The following is a 22,777-nucleotide window of genomic DNA, read 5'->3' as shown; positions in this document are numbered from 1 at the left end:
TTTCACTGTTAGACCCTGCTGCCCCAGAACTCAGGTCTGCATCTGTCTCCTGGGTGCTGGGATTAAAGCATACATACACCACCATACCTGGCTTATGGTATCTTGTTCTATACAAATGTCAGGTGTTTCCTGTTCCTGACAAAATTCTTACTTTGGAAACAAGGACTAAGGCTGGGGAAATGACTCACTTGGAAAGTGTCTGCCACATGAGTGCAAACATGCCAGTTTGGATTCCTGATAACAGACATAAAAATTGGGCGTTGTCCGTTTGTTGTTGGTTTTAAGGTGTATGGGTGTTTGGCCTACAGTCTGTGTATCGCCTGTATGCCTGGTGTAGGCAGAGGCAGAAAAGGGCATTGCATTCCCTGAGACTGGAGTTAGAGGTGGCTGTGGTCGGCCATGTGGGTACTGGAAATTAAACCTGGAACCCCTGGAAGAGCTGCTGAGCCATTTTCCATCCCTGCTTCCCCCTCCCCGCTTCAGGAAAACGTGGGTTGTTTTTTTTTTTTTTTTTTATTTATGATGCTTTTGTTTTATTCCCATTCAGGTGCTACAGGGTCTGGATTATTTACACACCAAGTGCCGGATCATCCACACTGACATCAAACCAGAAAACATCTTGTTGTCAGTGAATGACCAGTACATTCGGAGGCTGGCTGCGGAAGCAACAGAATGGCAGCGATCTGGAGCCCCACCTCCTTCTGGGTCTGCAGGTGTGTGGGGGCGTGGCTCGATCAGAACTGCCCGAGGAATAGTGGAACACTGCTTGCTTAGGGAGACCTCACTGTTTCCTCCACATGGGGAGAAAGTGAGGGTTGTTTTTAGATTCAAAATAGGCTGTATAGTAAAAGAGCTGACTTACATTATTAACGTGTTTTATTTGATGGGCTTTATATTTTTATTGAATTTCTTTACTTTGTAGGGGCAGCTTTTGTGCATATGATCCTTAGGACAGCTTACAGGAGTCAGTTCTCTCCAGCATGTGGGTCCTGAGGATCAGATCCAGGTTGCTAAGGCTCGGCAGCAAGTGTCTTTACCTGACAAACCACGTTTCTGACCCTGATTCTGATTTTTTTAGGAGGAGTCTTGTTATACAATAGCCCAGGTTGAATTTGAACTCCTGATCCGTCTTCCTCAGGCTCCTCCATGCCTAGATTGTAGCAGTGTGTGTGGCACTGGTTGCTCCTTGGCTGGCTGTTCTTATGTGTTTGCCTCTTGGTGCTCACGTGTCACCACATTGCCAGGAAGAGCTGCTGGCTTGTCCTCACTGATGAGGAGACCTTGACTCAGTCGCTTGGTTTCATTTCCCCTTAAACAGGAATTGTGGGTTTTAAATTTCCCAGGGGAGCAGTTGGTAGAGCCCCGCCATGCCGTGCTGTGCTCAGTGGTGCAGGTTTTCATTTTAGTATCTGAACTGTATTTGAAGATGTTCTTGACACGCTGAAACACCAGTTGTCAAGGAAGAGCAGAGGATGGAGGTGATGAGCAGGGCTCAGTTCTTTAAGGTGAAAGCAGGATGAGTTTTATACTGTGCCTTTAGACCAGAGTTATAAAGACTTCTGAAAGGAAGGGGAAGCATCATACCTAGGCTGTACTGTTAGCTGTAACTGAGCCAGCAAGATGACCTAGCAGGTAAAGGCATTTGCCATGCAAGCCTGGTGACTGGTGTTTGTTTCCTGGACCCATAGAAAGGTGACATTTGAGAACTGACGCCAGAGTTGTCCATTGACCCACACACACATGCATTGTGCACAAAGTGCCCCCTCTATGTGTGCTCACACAGTGGCTGTACCCCCCCATGTGTGCTCACACAGTGGCTGTACCCCCCATGTGTGCTCACACAGTGGCTGTACCCCCCCATGTGTGCTCACACAGTGGCTCTACCCCCCCCCATGTGTGCTCACACAGTGGCTGTACCCCCCCATGTGTGCTCACACAGTGGCTGTACCCCCCCATGTGTGCTCACACAGTGGCTGTACTTTTTTTCTCTTTTTAAGTAAAAGTGACAAGTGCAGAAGGGAAGCGTGAAGAGTGGGGTTCCTGGTGCTTGTGCTGGGCACCAGGTGCTGGTCTGCGCAGCATCAGTCGTGGGATTAAATAGGAGCTTGGCTCTGAGTGGATGGGTGCTGTGGAGAAAGCATTTTACAGTCTTTAAAAATGTTGCTAACCTGGGCAGTGCCTTTAATTTCAACAGACAGAGGCAAGTGAATTTATGAGTTTTAGACCAGCTTTGTGTACATGATGAAATCCAGGTTAGCCAGGTCTACATAGTGAGGCCCTGTCTTTAAAACACTTCTTTAAGCCAGGCAGTCTTGGCACACACCTTTAATCCCAGCACTCGGGAGGAAGAGGCAGACAGATCTCTATGAATTCCAGGCCAGCCTGGTCTACAGAGTGAGTTCCAGGCCAGCCAAAGCTATTTGTTACACAGAGTAACCCTGGCTCGAAAAACCAAAACCAAACCAAAACAAAACAAACAAGCAAACAAAAACGTCTGCTTTATGAAACGACTTAAACAGACTTTGGCCACTTTCCATGTATTGTTTGTTTTCCGAAAAAAATAATGGCGTTTCCTGAAGCGTCACTGAGAGAAAGCAGGCTGTGTGAGGGGCAAGCCTCCGTCTGGAGTGTCTCCTCCAGTCTGCGCTGGTGCCCGCCCGTGCCAGGACTCTTACCTGCCTTTTCTCTTTTCTTTTCAGTCAGTACTGCTCCACAACCTAAGCCAGTAAGTATAAGCATACAGCGCTTCTGTGTTTAACCTCTGGGTGCTGGGCACGGGCGTGATGTGGACGGTCAGAGCTTATTTAGAGTGGAAACCAAAGAAAAGGACCATTTCCTGCGCCATTTTCCATGATTGCCTCCAGTAAATCTCCTTCTCCGGCAGCGGCAGTGAGCTGTACTGGTGAGGCTTCTGTGAATAGAGGTGTCTGAGTGACCCAGCCCCCAGACTGCACAGAAGGCGGAGACTTGTTAGTGTCGTTTGGTTCAGTTTCATAACAGTTCTGCAGATTTGTACTAATGGAATGCTAGGGAAGGAGTGGAATTTCATTAGGAAATAATTAAAGTTAACAGTTGTCTCCGACCAGGGGTAATGGATTAGCCACCTGAAGGCTTTATCTGTTTGTAATCTCCGCCCAGGCTGACAAAATGTCAAAGAATAAGAAGAAGAAATTGAAGAAGAAGCAGAAGCGCCAGGCAGAGTTACTAGAGAAGCGAATGCAGGAGATTGAGGAAATGGAGAAAGAGTCGGGCCCTGGGCAAAAAAGACCTGACCAGCAAGAAGAATCAGAGAGTCCTGTTGAGAGACCCTTGACAGAGAACCCACCTAATAAAATGACCCAAGAGAAACTTGGTATAAATAGAGCGTTGCAATGATGACTTCATGGCATACTTGAGCATCGGTTTATCTGTTATGTAATGTGTGGTTTCATGTATGCAGCTCATCTCTGGGGGTGTCCTATAAGAATTCAGATCTCATTATGCTAGGCAGGCAACAGTAAAGTGTAACTTGCTGCTCTCTCCTCCGAGGTGGAGACAGTCTTTGTAGCTGTGGGTAAGGATGAGATCTTTGTCCTTTCATCAGGAGGTGTCAGGCTGTTAGTTTTGTTTTTGTGCCACTCAGTAGCGTTCTAGACAAAGTTTTAATCTTGTGAGAATTGTCCTGTTGTGCACTGGCACATACACATGTATCCTTTTCTGTTTGTTCCTTAGAAGAATCAAGTCCCATTGGCCAGGATCAGACACTCACGGAGCGTGGTGTAGAGGGTGGTGAAAGAGAAATTAATTGCAATGGAGTAATTGGAATCGTTAATTACACTGAAAACAGTAATAATGAAACATTGAGGCTTAAAGAGGATCTCCATAATGCTAATGACTGTGATGTCCACACTTTGAAGCAGGAACCTAGTTTCCTAAACTCCCCAAATGGAGACAGCAGTGCTTCTCAAGAAACAGACTCTTGCACACCTGTGACCTCTGAGGTGTCAGAGACCATGGTGTGCCAGTCCTCTTCTGTAGAGCAATCACTCAGTGAACAGGACATCAGCCAACTTCAAGAGAGCATTCGGGCAGAGATACCTTCTGGGGATGAACAGGAGCAAGAGCATAATGGACCACTGGACAACAAAGGTACCACACAGGCGCCTCCCAGCTCCACTCAGCTCCACCCAGCCCCGCCCTCCACAGTGTGCTCTTGAGTTCCCTAGACAAGCTGCATTTTTACAGCAGGTGTCTGGTCTGGGTTTTTCTGCTGTTTGTTTCAGTGGTAGGAATGGGACACACTGTGTACCCTGGGCAAAAGCTACCCCTGAGCAACATCTCCAGGTAGCAGTTGTCCATGTTACTTCCAGTGTGTCCAGGTGTGGCTGACTTGCATAGATACAGAGCACTCCAGTCATCGCTCTACAGGGGCTTTGTGCTCTAGAAACTTGGGTCTGAGAAAGCTTCCTGGGGGGCGGGGGTGTCTAAGCCTTGACTTGGAGACCTTTGTTTCCCTTAGGGCATCTTGTGTTCATTAAACTTTTATTGATAATGGCTGTTGTCTGTAGGAAAATTCACTGCTGGAAATTTTCTTATTAATCCCCTTGAGCCAAAAAATGCAGAAAAACTCAAAGTGAAAATTGCGGATCTTGGGAATGCCTGCTGGGTGGTAAGTTACACTTATTTCATTTCTTTCTGTATTTTGAAATGACTGGGTGAAGGTCAGTCTGACATCTGCAATTATGTACTGTGTTTTACTGATGATTTCAATTTCTCTTAATTTTATTTTGGAGAAGTTCAGTATATTTATGAACGTATGGGAAGGAGGATATAATGTCAAGCCCACCTCAGTCCCCTGTTACTCAGCTTCCGTCAGGTTGGCGTGTTTGATCTCACCCTTACTCACTTGGACACCCTTGGTGCCCAGGCTTATTCTCCTCCCCAGCCACAGCTCCATTCTCAAAGTGAGGATTTGCTTTCAAAGTTGTAACCTTTTAAATTCATTTAACATTTTGTTCACCAGTAATTGGTATGGAATTCAGTGGGCTGTGTCGTGTCGTGAGGGCCCCAGTCACGTGTCTCCGAGCTCTTGTGGCGGTGTCTGTATGTGCAATGTCCAGGCCTCTGTGTGCCTCCTTTTACATAAACTTCACCCTGTTCATTCAGCAAACATTCTGCATGTGCCCCAGCTTGATCTCACTTCTCAGTCACGTAAAATAAGTAAATCTAAAATAAGCCCCCCAAAAAAAACCTAATAACTTGAAAAACTAAGACAGCGTTCCCCTCCTCCATGACTGATCTCACAGAAGTGACTTCCAGTGACCATGAATTAGATGAAATCCTACACCCTCAAAAGAGTGGTTCTTGGTATGTTCAGACAAGGAACACACAAACTCCTAATGAATTCCAAGACAACACAAACACCTGAATGAAATAAAGTCAATACGGATGGTTCAGCAGATAAGGCTGACGGCCTGAGAATAATGCCTAGAAACCACATGGTCGAAGGAGAGAACTGACTCCTAAGGTATTCTCTGCCTTCCACACCCATTGCCACACATAAACAATTTATTTTCTAAGTAATACCAGATGGGAAAGAGGGATTCAATAGGAACGCAAGAAGACAAGAATACTGAAGAAGAAACAAAATGAAATACTGGCAGCTGGGCGGTGGGGGTGCACACCTTTAATCCCAGTGCTTGGAGGGCAGAGCAGTCTGATCTGAGTTCAAGGCCAGTCTGGTCTAGAGAGGACAGCCAGGGCTACACAGAAACCCTGCCTCGAAAAACAAAGGGAAAAAAGAAAAAACAACCAACAAGCAAACAAAACACTGTAGTGAGACAGTGAGGAGCACAGTGAGGTAGGAAAGCTCTTTGGAACGCCGCCTCCCTGCAGGCTGATGGAGTCAGGGCCAGAGTAGACCTGGGAACCTGGCAGAAGAAGAATTCCATCCCAGAGACAGAAAGCATTGTCAGTGCTTGTAGCAGGAAACATCCCCATGACAGTGTAGACAGAGGAAGCCTTGGGGCCCTGGACCAGAAGAGGTCTCGCCACACTCTATTGTAATAAAATTCACAGAGAAAGTATACCGAGTGCGTCAGAATTGGAATAGCAGGGCACTGATAACGGAGATAAATAAAGCAGGTATGACAGAATGATAGCAGATTTCCAGAAGAAACTTCTAAAGCCAGGAGTGCTGGGAATGACGTATTTCAGCTTCTGAAAGGCCGCTGACTGCCGCCCAGCAAAATGACAAAGTAGCAGTCCCACAAGTGTGACCTGATTTGGGGACAGCTACTCAGGACACAGCACATACAGACAGCATCACAAGAGCTCAGAGATCAGTGACTGGGGCACGCACGACACTACATAGCCAGCTGAATTTCATATGTTAAATGAATTTAAAAGATACAACTTTGAGGGGCTGGAGAGATGGCTCAGAGGTTAAGAGTACTGGCTGCTCTTCCAAAGGTCCTGAGTTCAATTCCCAGAACCCACGTGGTGGCTCACAACCATCTGTAATGAGATCTGGTGCCCTCTTCTGCCCTGCAGGGACACATGCAGACAGAGCACTGTTTACATAATAAATAAATCTTTTAAAAAAACGTTGGCAACTTTGAAAGCAAATTCTCACTTTGAGAATGTAGCTGTGGTTGGGGACGAGAAATGAACCTGGGCGCCAAGAGTGTCCAGGTGAGTACGGGCAAAACCACAATCAACAAACAAACAAAAAAGCTTGTTTAACTATATATAAAAGATTGCACATAGCAAACAAACTATCAATAAAAATATATAATTACACATTTTAAAGGTAAGTAATATAACACTGTTCGTCAAAAGCATTTGAAACAACATAAAAAAAGCACGCAGCTTTTGACAGTACACACCTTTTAATAAATACTCTGAAGCCGGGCAGTGGTGGCGCACGCCTTTAATCCCAGCACTCAGGAGGCAGAGCCGGGCGGATCTCTGTGAGTTCAAGGCCAGCCTGGACTACCAAGTGAGTTCCAGGAAAGGCGCAAAGCTACACAGAGAAACCCTGTCTCAATCAATAAATAAATAAGTAAGTAAGTAAGTAAGTAAGTAAATAAATAAATAAATAAATAAATAAATACATACTCTGAATAGTAATAGTCTCAATGCCCCAGGAAAAGACACAGATGAGGTCATAGAGAGAGAGCTCAACAGTGAAGAACAATTACTGCTTACAGAGGACCTGTGTTCGATTCCCAGCACCCACATCAGATATCACAACTACATGTAGCTCCATCCAGAGGATCCAGCATCCTATCCATGGACACATGCACATATACTCAGAGGTACACACGTGCACATACAGTGTGTGCGTGCGTGTGTGTGTGTGTGTGTGTGTGTGCGCGCGCGCACACCTCTGCATCCAGTGCCTGAGGAGGCCAGAAATGGGCATCAAACACCCTGGAACTGTAGTTATACATGGTTGGGCTGAGTTGCCATATGGGTGCTGGGAACCATGCAGGTTGTCTGCAAGAGTAGCAAGTGCTCTTAACCACTGGATATCTTTCCTGTCCCTAAAAAGATCATTTTTAAAATCTGAGTCTTTCTTGAGACAGCGTCTTACTGTGTAGCCTTGGTTAGCCAGGAAGTCTCGATGGAGACCAGCCAGGCTTTGAATTCATAGAAATCCGTCTGCCTCTGCTTCCTGAGAGCTGGGATTAAAAGCGTGCGCCACCATAGCAGGCTAACATGAATTTTTAAAGTAAAAGACAGATGAACAGATTGGATCAGACAACAGGGACTTTGGTCCTCAAGATTGCTCAGCTTTAAAGACAGGTGTGACCTTAGGTTGAAAGATGTGAAAAGGTGTCCAGGCAAATGGCACCTGTAAAGAGAGTGTTCCAGTTTTGCCATCTGACAAAATAGACTTTGAATCTGGTCAGAATCGAGGGAGGTCCTCACAGTCCATCAGTCCATCAGCACAGAAGTAGCAGGTAATCGGTATGTCACTCTCACCAGTGGACAAGTCATCCTGGCAAAAAATCAAATAACAGACTTAAGAGACACCTACAGTTGGTCCATCCACAGGCTGCAGAATGTATCATATATTCTTCTCCATAGCCTGTGGAACTAACTAGTCTCTAAAATAGATAGACTAGGACACAAAGCAAGTCTTAACAATCTAGATAACTTGGAATAATTTGATGTATCACAACGAAATAAAACTAGAAATCAACAGCAGGAGAAACGACAGGATATTGGAGAGAGAACTTGACACTGTAGCATGCATGTGGAGGTCAGGGGACCACCTGTTGGAGTTGGTTCTCCCGTTGTGTGAGTTCCAGGGACGAAACTAAGGTTGGCTGACCTTTTACCCACTGAGCCTTCTCAGCAGCCCTGGCCTTTTCGCAAGTGTCCATGAAGGCCCCGCCCCCACCCCGTTGGTCTGGTAGCTGTGTTTGTCTTCAGCAGACATGAGGGTCTGCTCTGCTGGTGTCCCTCCGTGTGTCCCCCCCCCCCCCGTCCTTGCTCTCTGCTCACTTACTTAGTCTACTGCCTGCCTCCTGCAGGATTCACTTCCTGTGTTAATATCATTTGAATTGTGTGTCCTATACAGGGCTCACCTCAAGTCTTTGTTTTCATATTACTATACCTTTTTTTTTTTTTAACCTTTATTGTATGGGAACTTGCATGTGTACACCTGTGTGCCACGACACATGCGGATTCAGAGAACAGTTTGCAGGAGACACCTCTCTCTCTCTCTCTCTCTCTCTCTCTCTCTCTCTCTCTCTCTCTCTCTCTCTCTCTCTCTCTCTCTCTCTCTCCCTCTCTCTCTCTCCCTCCCTCCCTCCCTCCCTCCCTCCCCCCCCCCCCAGGTGGGTCTGAGAGCTACAGCTTAGAGCGTCATGCTTGATGGCAGGCTCCCTTACTTACTGAACTCTCTTGCTGACCCTTCTTGTGTGTACTTCTGTATATTTCTGTATATTTTTTTTGTTTGCTTGCTTGCTGGGTTTAAGTTTCTTTGTTTTGTTTTTTGAAACAGGATCTCATTGTAGCCCTGGCTGTCCTGGAATCCACCATGTAGACCAGGCTAGCTTTGAAATCACAGAGATCTGCCTGCCTTTGCCTCCCAACTGCTAGGATTAAAGGTGTGTGCCACCACACTGGTTCTAATTTTTGATTTCTTGATAAAGCCATTTTTTATTCCTAAATCTGTATGTCTAAGCTAAATTAAGATTCACCATTAGCTAGGAGATGGTGGCACACACCTTTAATTTCAGAACTCGAAGGCAGAGGCAGGCAGATCTGAGTTCGAGATTAGCCTGGACTTTTTTTTAAAGAACTTAGTCTCCATTATTAAGCAACCCTGAATTGTTCCTTTGTAAATATATGACTATTAAAGTTCTCCGCTCATTGAATTTCTCAGCACAAGCATTTCACTGAAGATATCCAGACAAGGCAGTATCGATCTTTGGAAGTTCTCATAGGATCTGGCTACAACACCCCCGCTGACATCTGGAGCACTGCATGCATGGTAAGCCTACCTTCCCACATCTGGAGCACTGCATGCATGGTAAGCCTACCTGCCCATATCTGGGGCACTGCATGCATAGTAAGCCTACCTGCCCTATTTGCGAAGTAACACACAGCTGTTTACCAGGGACTTGACAGAAACCCTCCTGAGTGTGTGTCTGAATTGTTCTGGGACGTTAGTTCTTGTGTATTGGTAAAGGACTGGTGTTTTCAGACTAGGGACACCCCTGGAAAGGCTTGGGTTCTCTGCTGTTCTCAGCTCCACGGATGTCTTTGTCATCAGGGTGTGAAGCCCAGTCACCTAGAGATGCGTTCTCCTGACTGGAGCTGCCCTTTACCAGATTCTGTCTTGTCAGCCAAGCCGGCAGACACCATTGTTCTGTGGAGGTGTAGTTTGGCCTCAGAAAGGCGCTGACCACCCAGAATAGACAAGTTCAAGACGTTGTTCCTGTATTAGGGCCTTGGCTTTGCACAGTAGTCTCAGGGCCTGGCTTTTCCAAGTCAACTTCTGACCAAAGTCCCCACAACCCCTCAGAGAGCGCTGACTTAGCATTCCCTTACCAAGGGTACAGATCAAGGGCAGACTTAGAAAAGAGCCTGGGAGGCCACTCTCTTGTTGGACTGTCACCACTAGGGAAGGTGCCTTGTATGTCAAGTGTGCGCATCTTAATTGTGATTTTATTAGTCCCACAGGGTCAAAGTGTGACAAAGTAAGACTTCCAAAGGAGAGGATTTGCTATGTCTTGTGAGGCAGGAGGATTGCCAAGAATCCAGGACCATCCTGGCTATCTATCTATCTATCTATCTATCTATCTATCTATCTATCTATCTATCTAATCTATCTATACACACACACACACATACATACACACACATAAACACACACACATTTTTTTTTGTTAAGCATTGAAATTAGGAAAATCTCAGTGTTCTGTAATCTGAGGTGTGGATTCCATTTCTAGACGATTTCAAATTCCAACACAGGAGGGAGCTGCTCGTCCATGATTTGTATTAGCTGCTCCCTAATACCCACTTGTGCCTTTGCTGGCCACAGAGAGAAACTCAAGGGGGGCTGGAGGAGGACAGTGTCGTATAAGGGGTTCATATCTCTGGGGTACAGAATGTCATGGTAATCTGAGGCATTGGCATGTCTGTCATTTCATATAGTTTCTTGGTGGCTAGAACACTGAGAACTTCAGGCCACAAGCTGGCTCAGTTGGTGAAGGCACCTGTGTTCAAAGTTGACAGCCCAAGTTCAAACCCAGAGTCGTGCATGGTAGGAAAGAACCAACTCCTGAGAGTTGTCAGCACAGCCTCACACACAGAATTCATAAGGAAAATCCAGTTTCAGTCCTGTGTTTATGTGTCTGATTTGGTTTGGTTTTTCAGGGCAGGGTTTCTCTGCGCTACAGTGCTGGCTGTCCTGGAACTCACTCTGTATCTAAGAGAGAGATCCGCCTGCCTTCGCCTCTTGAGTGCTGGAGAGTAAAGCGTGTGTCACGACCGCCCAGCTTAACCATTGTCTTAAGGAACGTTCGGAACCTCTCCTGTCTGTTGAAACGCAGACTGCACTGTCAGCCGCTGTTAACCTTTGCCCCGTCGTCTCCACTCTGGTTTTGTGTTCTGTGGTCTCCTTTTTCCATCTTCTGTTTTGTTTCAGCTTAGTTTGCTTGGGTTGCTTTTACTCAGGGGGATGTCCCAACATCAGTGCTAATCGATGATTGTTTTTGTGTTTTGTTTTTTCTTCCCTCCATTTTATTACTGTATATCTGTCCTTCAGAATTAATTGTGGACAGTTTTCAAATGGCCATCTAGTATTAGAGTCAAACACAGTAGGCCTTGCAAAGACGTTGTTCCTGTGACGCCTTCATGCGCTCTCTCTCTCTCTCCTAGGCCTTTGAACTGGCCACGGGCGACTATTTGTTTGAGCCTCATTCGGGGGAGGATTACACTCGCGATGAAGGTGAGTCTCTCCCAGCTGGTTCGTGTAGCAGTTCTGCTTCTCACTGGTAATTGGATCATTAGTTGGCACCAGCTGGTTCGTGTGGCAGTTCTGCTTCCCACTGGTAATTGGATCATTGGTTGGCACCAGAGGTCTTTGTTACTGTGCGAGGAGCGTGTAAGACCCTGGAAGAGGAGAAATGGAGCTGATGTAAAGCTGAGTGGGACAGTGATGGCATCCCAGCACTAAGGAAACATGCAGGAAGACCACAGGGTCATGGGCAGCCTAGGCTACCCCTTGAGACCCTTTCTGAAAATGTTTCCAAATAAGCGTGACCTCCTGTATCAGGGCAGGACACAGAAGCCACCAGGCTCAGTTGCTGAAGTGCTTGACTGTATGCAGGAGCCCCGAGCCACCCCAGCACTGCTTGAGAGCTGGCAGGAGGGAGGGAGGCTCTGAGCTTCAGGGTCATCCTCATCCTTAGAGTGGGCTCCAGGCCAGCCTGGGCTGTATGAGATCACCTTTTGGTTGTTTTGGGTTTGAGTTTGGATTTTTTTTTCCCCGAGACAGCGTTTCTCTGTGTAGCTTTGGTGCCTGTCCTGGAACGCGCTCTGTAGACCAGGCTGGCCTGGAACTCACAGAGATCCGCCTGGCTCTGCCTCCTGAGTGCTGGGGTTAAAGGCATGAGCTACCGCCGCCCGGCCATCCTTTTTTTTTTTAAAAGAAAGAAATACTAAAGAGCTCTGACAGTCCACAGTTGGTTAACTTAGAACTTACTTGTCAGATTGGGGGCGGGGGGGGGGGGGGGGGATTGGTTTCAGCATCTACTTGTCTTTCTTTAAAGATCAATGACTTTTCCCACAGTTTAAATTTGACCCATCCATTTATGCCTCCATGTTGATTTGGAGGTCAGTTATTTTAATCTAATCTACAACACTAAAACTTGAAGGCAGAGACTGTCCTCTTTAACATTTAGCATTTCCCTTTTCTAGAAATTATATTGATTTCCTTTTATTTTGTACAGATTTCCATTTTAAATTAAAATATAGTGGATTTAAATTTTGTGGCCCTGTAGGAAAAGCCCACACTGTCAGATGCTCCATCTAAGGGCATGGGAAAGACAGCCGGGTGCAGCGGATTTTGCCAGCCTGATAGCCAGATTCCTAGGTGAATAAAAAAGATGATGAGGGAAATGGTTGGCCTCTTTGTTTTTGCTGGGTTTATAGCAGTGAGCTTGCAGGGCTGGTGAGCAGTCAGTACTTGAGCAGGCACTGGCACCACGACACCTGTGTGAAGAGTGTACCTTCGCTGCCATGCTTTGCTCTTGGCTTTGTGATGTGTGGAACCTGGTTAGGAATGCCCTCTGTTGGGTGGCGTGGCTCCCTTTGGATATTAATAGACAGTGTCAGTGCGTCTTGCTGAGATTCCTAAGTCCCGTGTAGGTATGGTATAGGAAATGGCAGGTAATGTGCTGAGCAGTTGAATAGTCGCGAGCCTGTTTGTTTGCTCAGTACAGGTAGGTGCGTTTCCCACCTACACGTCACAGCACCCCTTTTGGTAGGAGGTTCTGTGGTGACCTCACTGTCCGCACTGGTCGTCCTGCTTGTTGCTCGGCTTTCGTTCTCTGAGAACAGCAGTTCTCAACCTGTGGGGCCAAACGACCCTTTCACGGGGCCACATCAGATCTCCTGCATACCAGATGTTTACATTATGATTCATAACAGTGGCAAAATTAGTCATGAACTAGCAATGAAAATAACTTTTGCCTGGGCGGTGGTGGTGAACACCATTAATCCCAGCAGTCGGATCTCTGTGAGTTCAAGGCCAGCCTGGTCTACAGAGTGAGTTCCAGAATGGCCAGGGCTACACAGAGAAACCCTGTCTCAACAAACAAACAAAAATAAGTGAATGAATAAATAAATAAAGACAATGGTAATGATAATAATTTTACAGCTGGGCTCACCACCACATGAGGAGCTGTATTAATGGGTCGCTGCATTAGGAAGGTTGAGAACCTCTGTCTTAGAAGAGCTGCAGGTTTGTGGAGCTCTCAGATGCCCTATTGTATCTCTTCTGTGCACTTTGTCTTGATAAAGTGTGCTGCAGAATACGTGGAGTGGACCTTCCCTAGCAAGTACATGAGAGGTCTCTATGTGCCCGCCTCCAATCAGCACCCCATTACTGTGCTGCTGTCGGGCTTTCAGAGCTGTGGCTAGTGTGTGTCATTATTTAGCTCATGCTGACGTGCTCTTTCCTCTGCTTGAGGAACCCCCGGACTGAGGTTTATGGCCTAAAGTAAAGCTGTAGATCAGCGTCAACTGAGCATGCTTGCAGTTAGGCAAGTAGGACCCCAGGTCATTTGTGGTCTTCTCAGTCTCCCCTGGACACCTGGGTTTTATTCATTGTCACGTGAACCCGCTGACCCTTGTAAGTGCTATTCGTGGAAAGCCTTGTTTACCACTTCACCTTGATTCTCTGGGTCTTGCTTCTATCTCAGGCCACCTGGCGTGTGCTTTCGCTGATAGGCAAGATTCCAAGGCCTTTTGGCCACAGTTGGAAATAGTCAGGGTACTTCTCAGTCTCAGGTAGACAAGCTTGAGGAAGCAGAGCTTCTCGTCCCAAGATAGACTCTGGTCCTCACTCAGGGCTGCCTGGAGTGGTGTGAGGTGCTTGTCGTGGGACTGGACCCTGCGTTAGATAGAGTCCGTTTCTTCTGCTTTCGGACAGGAAGCAAGTGTGCAGTGCCCTAAGGGGGGTATGTGTGCTGTGTGAGAACCACGTGTGTCATCCTTGCTCTCTTCTTTCCCTTGAAATGCCTGCACACGCAGACCACATCGCCTTGATCATAGAACTGCTGGGGAAGGTGCCTCGCAAGCTCATTGTGGCAGGAAAATATTCCAAGGAATTTTTCACCAAAAAAGGTAAAAACGATTGTGTTTGTTCCCAGTCGTTAAAAGGTAACAGTGTCTAAGGTTAGAAAGTAAGTACATCTGGGCCCTTGTTCCCTAGATCTGCAGAAAGGTGAGTACTGAGTATACCCTGGATACCCAGTGTGGCTTAGCAAGTGCTGAATGGTCTGGGCAGGAGCTCAGCACAGCCGCACTGTTGGACTTGGTTTGGTTTTGGGTGGTGTCTTCCTATGTATTCCAGGTTGGGTTAGAGGTACATGCCCCCACCCCTACGTAAAAACACAATGGGGGCTGGAGGGATGCATGCACTTGTAGTAACTAAATCGTCTGTGGGCAAGGCCACTGTCCTCTCTCCCTCTGCATCCCAGTGAATGTCTGAGCACATTGTCCATAGAGACTGACAGCACCGCAGGCCTGTTCATGCTTTCGGAGCCTGGGATGTTGTGCACAGCTCTAGTCCCAGTCCCTAGGAGGCCAAGGCCGGCAGGCAGGGAGGGTTCCTCATCGCAAGGACCCGTCTCAAAAGAGCAACACAAGGAGTAAGGGGTGGATACTATGGTAGTTGGAAGAGGAGCTTGATGATGTCTTCGACACTCTCTGGACAGTATCTAGTCCAGTTCTATAGCTTAGGGCAGGCAGCACTGCCTCAGACTCGGGCAGTCTTCCTGCCCAGCCTCCTCAGTACTGGGATTATAGGCATGAGCTTTGAGTCTGGGTTTCTTCAGACATCAAAGATGAAACTAGCCGGGTAGCAGTGGCGCACATGCAAGACCAGCCTGGGCTACAGAGCGCGCTCCAGGACAGGCACCAAGGATGCACAGAGAAACCCTGTCTGGAAAAACAAAGAAAAGATGGAGCTGAGGTGGAAAGTGACCCTCAGAGGGTCTGGAGATCTGATCTGTTGTCTCCGTGGCCATGTGCCGTCTCCTCAGCTGGTAACCAGTGCTGAGGAACCTGGGCAGGAGGGAGGGTCCTTAGAAAGACGAAACCTTCTGAGCTGGGAAACGGGATATTGCTCTTAAGGGTCCTTCTTGTGTGCAAAGTCAATCATGGCATGCATGGCCTTCGAAAAAGATCGCCAGTCTTTTCATGTGGAAAGAAAGTCTCATCATGTGGAAAGAAAGGGTTTTTAGCATTTTTCTGGGGAAGATGTTAAATATGGATCAAAAAGGAAAGTTATTGAATCTACTTTTAAAAGGCAACTACTAGTTTTAAATATTTTACATTGGATTGGATTTTTGTTATTTTGGTTTTTCGTTTTGTTTTGTTTTGTTTGTTTTTTTTTTCCAGAGCTGAGGACCGAACCCAGGGACTTGGGCTTGCTAGGCAAGCGCTGTACCACTGAGCTAAATCCCCAACTGGGTTTTGTATATTGTATACAGTATTGTATTGGACTCAACAAAATAGGATAAATAATGGAGTTTTTGTCTGAATCTGTCAGATGTTAATGGACTGGACATTGTTAATGTAATTCTTGACTGTGTATATTGTATATACTTATTGTATATAGTTTTTTTTTAATATAACTTTATTTTAGACAAAAAAAGGGGGGGATGTGATATTTTGTGTTCTAACAAATAAAACTTACCTGGGGATCAGAGGACAGAGCCAGCCACTAGATTAGACATAGAGGCCAGACAGTGGTGGCACACGCCCTTAATCTTATCAGTCGGGAGGCAGAGATCCAAAAGTCTGGATCTCTGTGAGTGCAAGGCCACCCTGGAAACGGAGCCAGGCAGTGGTGGCACACGCCTTTAATCCCAGGAAGTGATGATAGGAAGCGGGAAGGTACGTAAAGCGTGAGGACCAGGAGCTAGAAGCTTTTAGCAGCAGTTCAGCTGAGACCCTCTGGGGTGAGGACTCAGAAGCTTTCAGTCAGAGGGACAGGAACACTCGCTCTCTTGAAAGAGAGGCTCTCAGTCTGAGGATTCGTGGAAACAGGATGGGCTGAGGAGTTGTCAAGGATAGTTTTGGCTGTGACTTGTTCTCTGATCTCTCAGTTTTCACCCCAGTATCTGAGTTCTCTATTAATAAGACCGTTTGGCAATTCATGTTGCACTTCTTAAGTTCCTCACTCAAGGCAGGGCAAGAGGCCTGTAGTTCTCAGCTGCCTCAGAGGCTGAAACCCAGGATTTCAAGGTTAGTCTGGGCGACATAGCAAGATAGGTACCTCCAGAAAACGTCTGAAAACTGGGTACAGCTCGTGATAGCAGGCCTGCCCGGCTCCCAAGGCTTGGTGTGCTCTGAGCACCATTTGTTGAAGGGAAAAGGTCAGTGCCTAGGAGCAATTCAACTGAGCGTTGCAAGTGGTGCCACTGAGGCCAAGTCTCTAGATTTGTTGGCATTTTGTGTGTATTTGTCATGCTGTTAGCTTCTTGTTTGTAAACCATTGCCTCATTTAGAAGCAGCATTTGCTAGACTGTTGAGCTGTAGAAAAGACTAGGCCGGTTGTCTATAGCATGCTTGAGCACACCATGAGACTTTGGACTGTGAGAGCCTTGTGCTGTCTCCCCACAGGTGACCTGAAACACATCACCAAGCTGAAGCCTTGGGGCCTTCTGGAGGTTTTGGTGGAGAAGTATGAGTGGCCTCAGGAGGAGGCTGCCGGATTCACAGATTTCCTGCTGCCTATGTTGGAGCTCGTCCCTGAGAAGAGGGCCACTGCTGCTGAGTGTCTCCGGCACCCTTGGCTGAACTCCTAAGCCCCTCGTGCACTGCAGCAGAGCTCATCAGGCTTACCCTCCGGCCCTCCCCTCTGAGACTTTCCCTTTTCCCTTTTCAGGGCGAAGCTCTTTCTTCAAGGGTTTCTAATTTTTTTTTTTTTTTTTAATCCAACATGTTCATTTGGGTTTGCTTCCTTGACCCTGTGGAAATCCCCACAGCCACTGGGCATCCTAGGTGAATTTGGCCTTAGTTGGGCTCTGCCAAAGACTCCAAGTATGAACAGCCTCACCCTCTGCCCTGCCCTTTCTCAAAAGAGCTGTGAAGATCTGTGAGCCCATCCTTTTTAGCCACTGGCTCTAAGAGTCAGGTTTTCTAATGCACACCCCGCTGCCAGCACTAGGGTGTGGAGGGAGGGTGTGGATTCTGTGGATAGCAGAGACATTAAACATGCTCTATCCAGGCTGCGGCATCTTCCTGGATTCTTTCTGTGTTTTCTATGGTCACATTTTTTTCCTGCGACTTTTAAGCTACATTTTTCGATGAGCAACAAATTTGGGTACCAGTTTATCACTGTTAAAGCAGTGTCAGATTTCTCTCATCCTCTCATAACTAAGTTCTTGGAATTTTAATTCTGATTTTTAATGTAAACAAAGCAACCAGTGAATATTTCCGGAGAGCCTCAGGTGTTGTGCATATAGTCCTTTCTGTGTGTCTTCTGTTGCCCTAAGCAGTCGCTTTGGTCCACACTTCCCGCTTTGAACGCCCTGCTGGCACCTGGCTTGTTCAGCCTGAGTTTACTGTTTTGTAACTAGAACATGGGGGTGATCCAGACGGGAGATGTGGGTTTCAGAGCTGTACAGTCTGGGGAGTGTTCCCACATTCCAAGTCCTTCCCAGACAGCTCTTGGCTTCCATTCACAGCTTTTCCTGCCTTGCCCGAATCCTGCCCTTGATGCAGTTTCTCCATGTGGCTTTGCTGTTCTCATTTCTCAGAGGCTCGGGGTCTTTAATGAAACCCTGGGTGAGGAACCGAGGGGAGGGGGAGGCAGTTTTCCTTTCCCTGTTGGTTTTGATGTTAGCCATCTTATGCTGCTATTTCCTTGTGTAATGTCAGTTTTGAGATGATTGAAATGTACTTGAGGCTTTTTCTTCTTAATGCAAAAAGGCTTTGTGAATTTCGTTTTAGGCTCAGCCTCATAAACTTGATCACCCAAACATTACTTTTTCCCAGGGTGAAGTGAGCCTCAGAAGAGGGGCAGGACTGGGGTCATGGAAAGGCTGCTTGCTAATTTATCGAGGACCAAGTGGGTCTTGATACAGCACTCTCCTGAAACAGCTCAGTTTCTAACTTGAAGAAAGCCACGGAAGTGCAAGCCAAGGCTCTCCTAGCAAGCTGAGTGAAAATGGCCACTGCCTCCTTCCTGTGTGTGAGACTGGAGAGTCACCTCGTGATTGGCTCACGAGTGAGCAGGCTCATGTAACTCATCAGCTTCACCTGAGGAACTGGCCAGCCAGGTATTGGCTCTGGATTGGTTACTCCTGGAACCAGACGTGTTCCTGTAGAAAGAGTTGTAAGTCAGGCTATCTATGCACCTATCCAGAACAGAGAGCAGATGACATCACGAACGGCAGGGAAACCCTCCACAGTTCTAACCCACTCCGGGTTGTCAACTGTACTGACACCTAAAGCAATAGCAGACCTACCTGAAACTGCTTCTCAGCAAATCACAGTTGCGGGATCACAGGAATCCTAGCGACATTAAGGTGGCGTGACTGGGAAACAAGCCAACAGCAGGCCTATTTTAATCATTGATACCATGGGGAATTTTAATGGGGGGAGAACCTGGAACTTCACTTTGGAAATAAGTCCCACCAAATAAGGGCTTTCCTCCATCACTAAGGAGCCAGAGGACCTGGGAGAGCTGGAGGAGGCAGCAGCAGGAGCTGTCTGTCCATCCATGACCTCCCTGAGCTTGGCTGTAGAGGCCAGGTCTCACTGGAGGGCTGCTGTTGGCTCTTGGTTAAGAATAAGCCCTGATATGTTTTATATTCTTTCTACTGAGTGCATTGTTTGTGTCCTTACAAATGCAGAACAATAAACAGAGTATTTAATAACCTGCTTGTCTCCAGAAGTTTCTTTTCTTTGTTGACTAAGCAGTTAACTAAATATACAATAAAAAAGTAACAGACACTCTCTTGTGAGTTTGAATTAGCGTGTGCTTTGGAAAGTTATTTCCTCCATCCAGGAGCTGGGGAGATGGCTCAGGCAGTAATTGCCACATAAGCCCCACCAAAAAAAGACCAGGTGTCAGGTGGAAACATTGAGAATCAAAACCATGACCTTGGAGGGGATGTTAACAGGGTCCCTGGAACTTGCTGGCCAGCCTATTAAGCTGAGTCTGTGTAGCTCCGGGTTCAGTGAGACCCTGTCCACCAAAAATTAAGCAACAGAGGAAGGTACATGGTGCCAGTCTGGCCACCTCTCAGGTGTGTGTGCACATGCACGTTCTTTCCCACAGTAGCCTTTTCCCGTCCTCGTGTGAAGGGTTTGTACTGCCCTTTTGATCGTCTCAAATGACTAACATACACAATGCAGCCATTTCTGGTAGAGCCACTGACAGGATGGAGCCACTTGGTGTAGAGTCTAATGTTCCTGCCTGATCCACTCCCTCCCTGTGCTAGGTTCCTAGAGACCTCACCTCAGCAGCCAGAAGAAGCACTTAGGAAGGAAGGCCTCTGGTAACTTAACCAGAGAAGGGCTAGGCAGTTTGTTGGGACAGCCTGTTGAGCCCTTGGTTGGAGTCTTACTGTTTGCTGTGCTGAAGTCAAACCCGGGGCCCTGGTACACGCTAGGCCAGTACTCCACCTCTGAGCTTTATTCTTAGACATGCTGTGCTGCATTATAGGCCTGTGCCTGGTTTCTCCCAGAAAAGGGCGTGTCCTGCTTGATTAGTTGTGGGGTACTGGTGAGATTGAAAATTTGCAGGTTTCATTGGCCACTTACATGTTTTATTATTCCCTTAAATTTGGGTTTCTTTTGGGGCATGGAGAACTTGGGACAGGATCTCAGTATGTATCTAGCTGTCATAGAACTCATTATGTAGACCAGCCTGGCCTCCCAAGAGCTAGGATTAAGTGAGTGCTACCATTCCTAGTCCTGCTCAGGTTTCCTTTGGAGGGCTTTCCGAGTTTCTTTTTAAAAATTCTTACTTGGGAGGCTGGAGAGATGGCTCAGTGGTTAAGAGCACTCACCGACTGCTCTTCCAGAGGACCCAGGCTCAATTCCCAGCCTCCACATGGCAGCTCACAACTGTTTGTAACTCCAGTTCCAGGGGACTGACACCCTCACACAGACATACATGCAGGCAAAACACTACTGCACATAAAAGTAATTTTTAAAAATTCTTACCTGCCAGTGTATATGCACATGCATATGTGGGGTAGGAAGACAACTTTTGGGAACTGGTTCTTGTACAGGACTTCCAGGAATGAACTCCTGTCCTGAGGCTGTCAAGGCAGGCACGTTCACCCCTGAGCCATCATGGCTACCCTGGAGTGCTTTCTTTTTAATGGCTTGGTTAGGACTTTAATTTGCCTTTTGCCTTATATTTATGGCATTTTTAGTGTTGGTCATAGAAAGTCCTTTTTCAGGTACCCATGAATTACATAGGGTTTTGTTGTACTGTAGGTGGGCATAGCAATGCACTCCTATCGTCCCAGTATTCAGAAGGCTGAAGCAGGAGGATTACTACAGATCTGATGCTAGCCTAGGCTGCACAGTAGGGCTGCTGTGTTCCGACTAGAAAGTGACGTATGTGAAGCAACAAACCAATAAATTACCAGATGGCCAGCCGTGACTCCCTCCAAGCCTCTGGTAAGTGTAGAGCCTGGAAATCCAATGTTTGGGGGCAAGCATCTTGCCATCTCAGAAAAGGAAGGTGTCCACAGAGACTCCCCTTGCTGATGTAGCCCAACCCAGCCTATCAGATTTATCTGGTGTATTGAGTTTTTGTTTTGTGTTGTTAGGATTTTGTTTGTGTAGGGTTTTTTTTGTTTGTTTGGTTTGGTTTGGTTTTTTGAGACAGGGTTTCTCTGTGTATCCCTGGCTGTCCTAGAACTCACTCTGTAGACCAGGCTGGCTTTGAACTCACAGAGATCCTCCTACCTCTGCCTCCCAAGTGCTAGGAGTAAAGAATGTGTGCCACCACCCCCACCCAACTTTGTGTTGTTTTTTTAACTTCTGAGTCCTTGCAAGTGTTCAGCTTGATGAGGAAAATGCTGAAGTTAGTGCCTGGACTCATGTGAGCTCAGAAAGAAGGCCTCTGACACCGGAGAAGCTCGGGGACTGCACTCTGGAGAGCGTTGAAGTGATGAAGGGACTGCACTCCGGAGGCCTGCTGAAGACAGAGGTTGCTTTGCAGCCACTGAGATTTTCCAAAAGCTGGAGGTGGGTTTTTACATATAGCATACAGTCTCCCACAGAAATATTGAAATAATAAACCCAGAGGGTTGGTTTTGTTTTAGGATTTTTTGTTTATTGAAGCAGGGTCTTGCTGGCTGCCCGGAAACTCAGTTATGTAGACCAGGCTGTTTCTGCCACTACCCACTCCCACTTTGTAACAAGTTTTAAGATTCTATGCAAGGCAGTTTGCTTTGGAATCAGTTCTGTGTGGACACACATGACTGTTCCTTGTAAAGAGCAGAGGGCTTGTATCGCACAGAGCCCCATGGATTCTCATCCTCAGTTCTCCCTTTGCTAATTGGGTCTAGTTTGCTATTTTTAGTGCAGTAAGCCTTGCTCCGAGTAGAGAACTTGGCTGTTCTCGGGAAGTGCAGCTGCTCTTCTGTGCTTCCGAGACAGATTTTTGTTGGGTAGAGAGGAGGGTGCCTGGCTTGGAAATGGACAAGGTAGGCCCTGCTCTCAGTGCTCCGAGGTTAGCAAAAGTGAGTGTTCAGGAGTGGAGCCTGCCCTCTTCTACAAAACAAATGTGTGCTGCTCACCAAAGTATCGCAACTGTTCACCTCAGTAGCACAGCTGCTCACTGCATAGCCCAGGAGTAACTGCATAGCCCAGGTGCTCACTGCAGTAGCCCAGCCGCTCACTGCAGTAGCCCAGCCGCTCATTGCAGTAGCCCAGCTGCTCACTGCATAGCCCAGCTGTTCACTGCATAGCCCAGCCGCTCACTGCATAGCCCAGCCGCTCACTGCAGTAGCCCAGCCGCTCACTGCAGTAGCCCAGCTGCTCACTGCAGTAACCCAGCTGCTCACTGCAGTAACCCAGCTGCTCATTGCAGTAGCCCAGCTGCTCACTGCAGTAGTGCAGATCCTAACCCTGGAAGGAGTGGAGATCAACGTGGCTCTTAGGCCTACACAACAAGCAGGTTTGCAGAGTGTTCCATATCTTAGAAACAAGACTGTTAGAGGGTTCTGGAATGTAACCTGCGCTCCAGCAGAGTATTCTAGTCAACACCCATTTCAGCAGAAAATTGAGTAGCTGCAAAAAGTAACTTTTTATTTTATTTTTTCTTTGTTTTTTGAGACAGAGTTTGGCCATCCTCAAACTCATTCTGTAGACCAGGCTGGCCTTGAACCTCTGCCTCCCTAGTGCGGGGATCAAAGGCATGTACCACCAGGCCTGGGAAGATGACTCTAAAGTGAGTTTGGATTACCAGGACACAAAAGCCTGGGCGTGGTCACAGGCAACTGTAATCCCAGCACTACAGGGGTAGAGACAAGGCTGCCATTCTAGCTGATCAGTAAACTGGTTCTGTGAGAAA

The 22,777-nt window shown here is 47.1% G+C and overlaps 1 protein-coding gene across 1 annotated transcript in view; it reads left to right on the top strand.

Moving 5' to 3' along the window:
* Nucleotides 1-19,117, top strand: part of Srpk1 (SRSF protein kinase 1) — a 44,961-nt gene extending 25,844 nt beyond the window's left edge. The window contains exons 8-16 of the mRNA XM_052744425.1: nt 548-713; nt 2,700-2,725; nt 3,139-3,352; nt 3,712-4,128; nt 4,548-4,648; nt 9,380-9,487; nt 11,380-11,449; nt 14,257-14,349; nt 16,855-19,117. Coding sequence (XP_052600385.1) covers nt 548-713; nt 2,700-2,725; nt 3,139-3,352; nt 3,712-4,128; nt 4,548-4,648; nt 9,380-9,487; nt 11,380-11,449; nt 14,257-14,349; nt 16,855-17,039 — 1,380 coding nt within the window. The 3' untranslated portion in view covers nt 17,040-19,117. The remainder of the gene's footprint in view (nt 1-547; nt 714-2,699; nt 2,726-3,138; nt 3,353-3,711; nt 4,129-4,547; nt 4,649-9,379; nt 9,488-11,379; nt 11,450-14,256; nt 14,350-16,854) is intronic.
* Nucleotides 19,118-22,777: the final 3,660 nt, after the last annotated feature.

The sequence above is a fragment of the Peromyscus californicus genome, unplaced genomic scaffold (assembly GCF_007827085.1).
Source record: "Peromyscus californicus insignis strain IS unplaced genomic scaffold, ASM782708v3 Scaffold_19__1_contigs__length_69161282, whole genome shotgun sequence".
Taxonomy (NCBI): domain Eukaryota; kingdom Metazoa; phylum Chordata; class Mammalia; order Rodentia; family Cricetidae; genus Peromyscus; species Peromyscus californicus.
The sequence above is the reverse complement of the archived record's forward strand: the minus strand, read 5'-3'. Positions and strand labels throughout refer to the sequence as shown.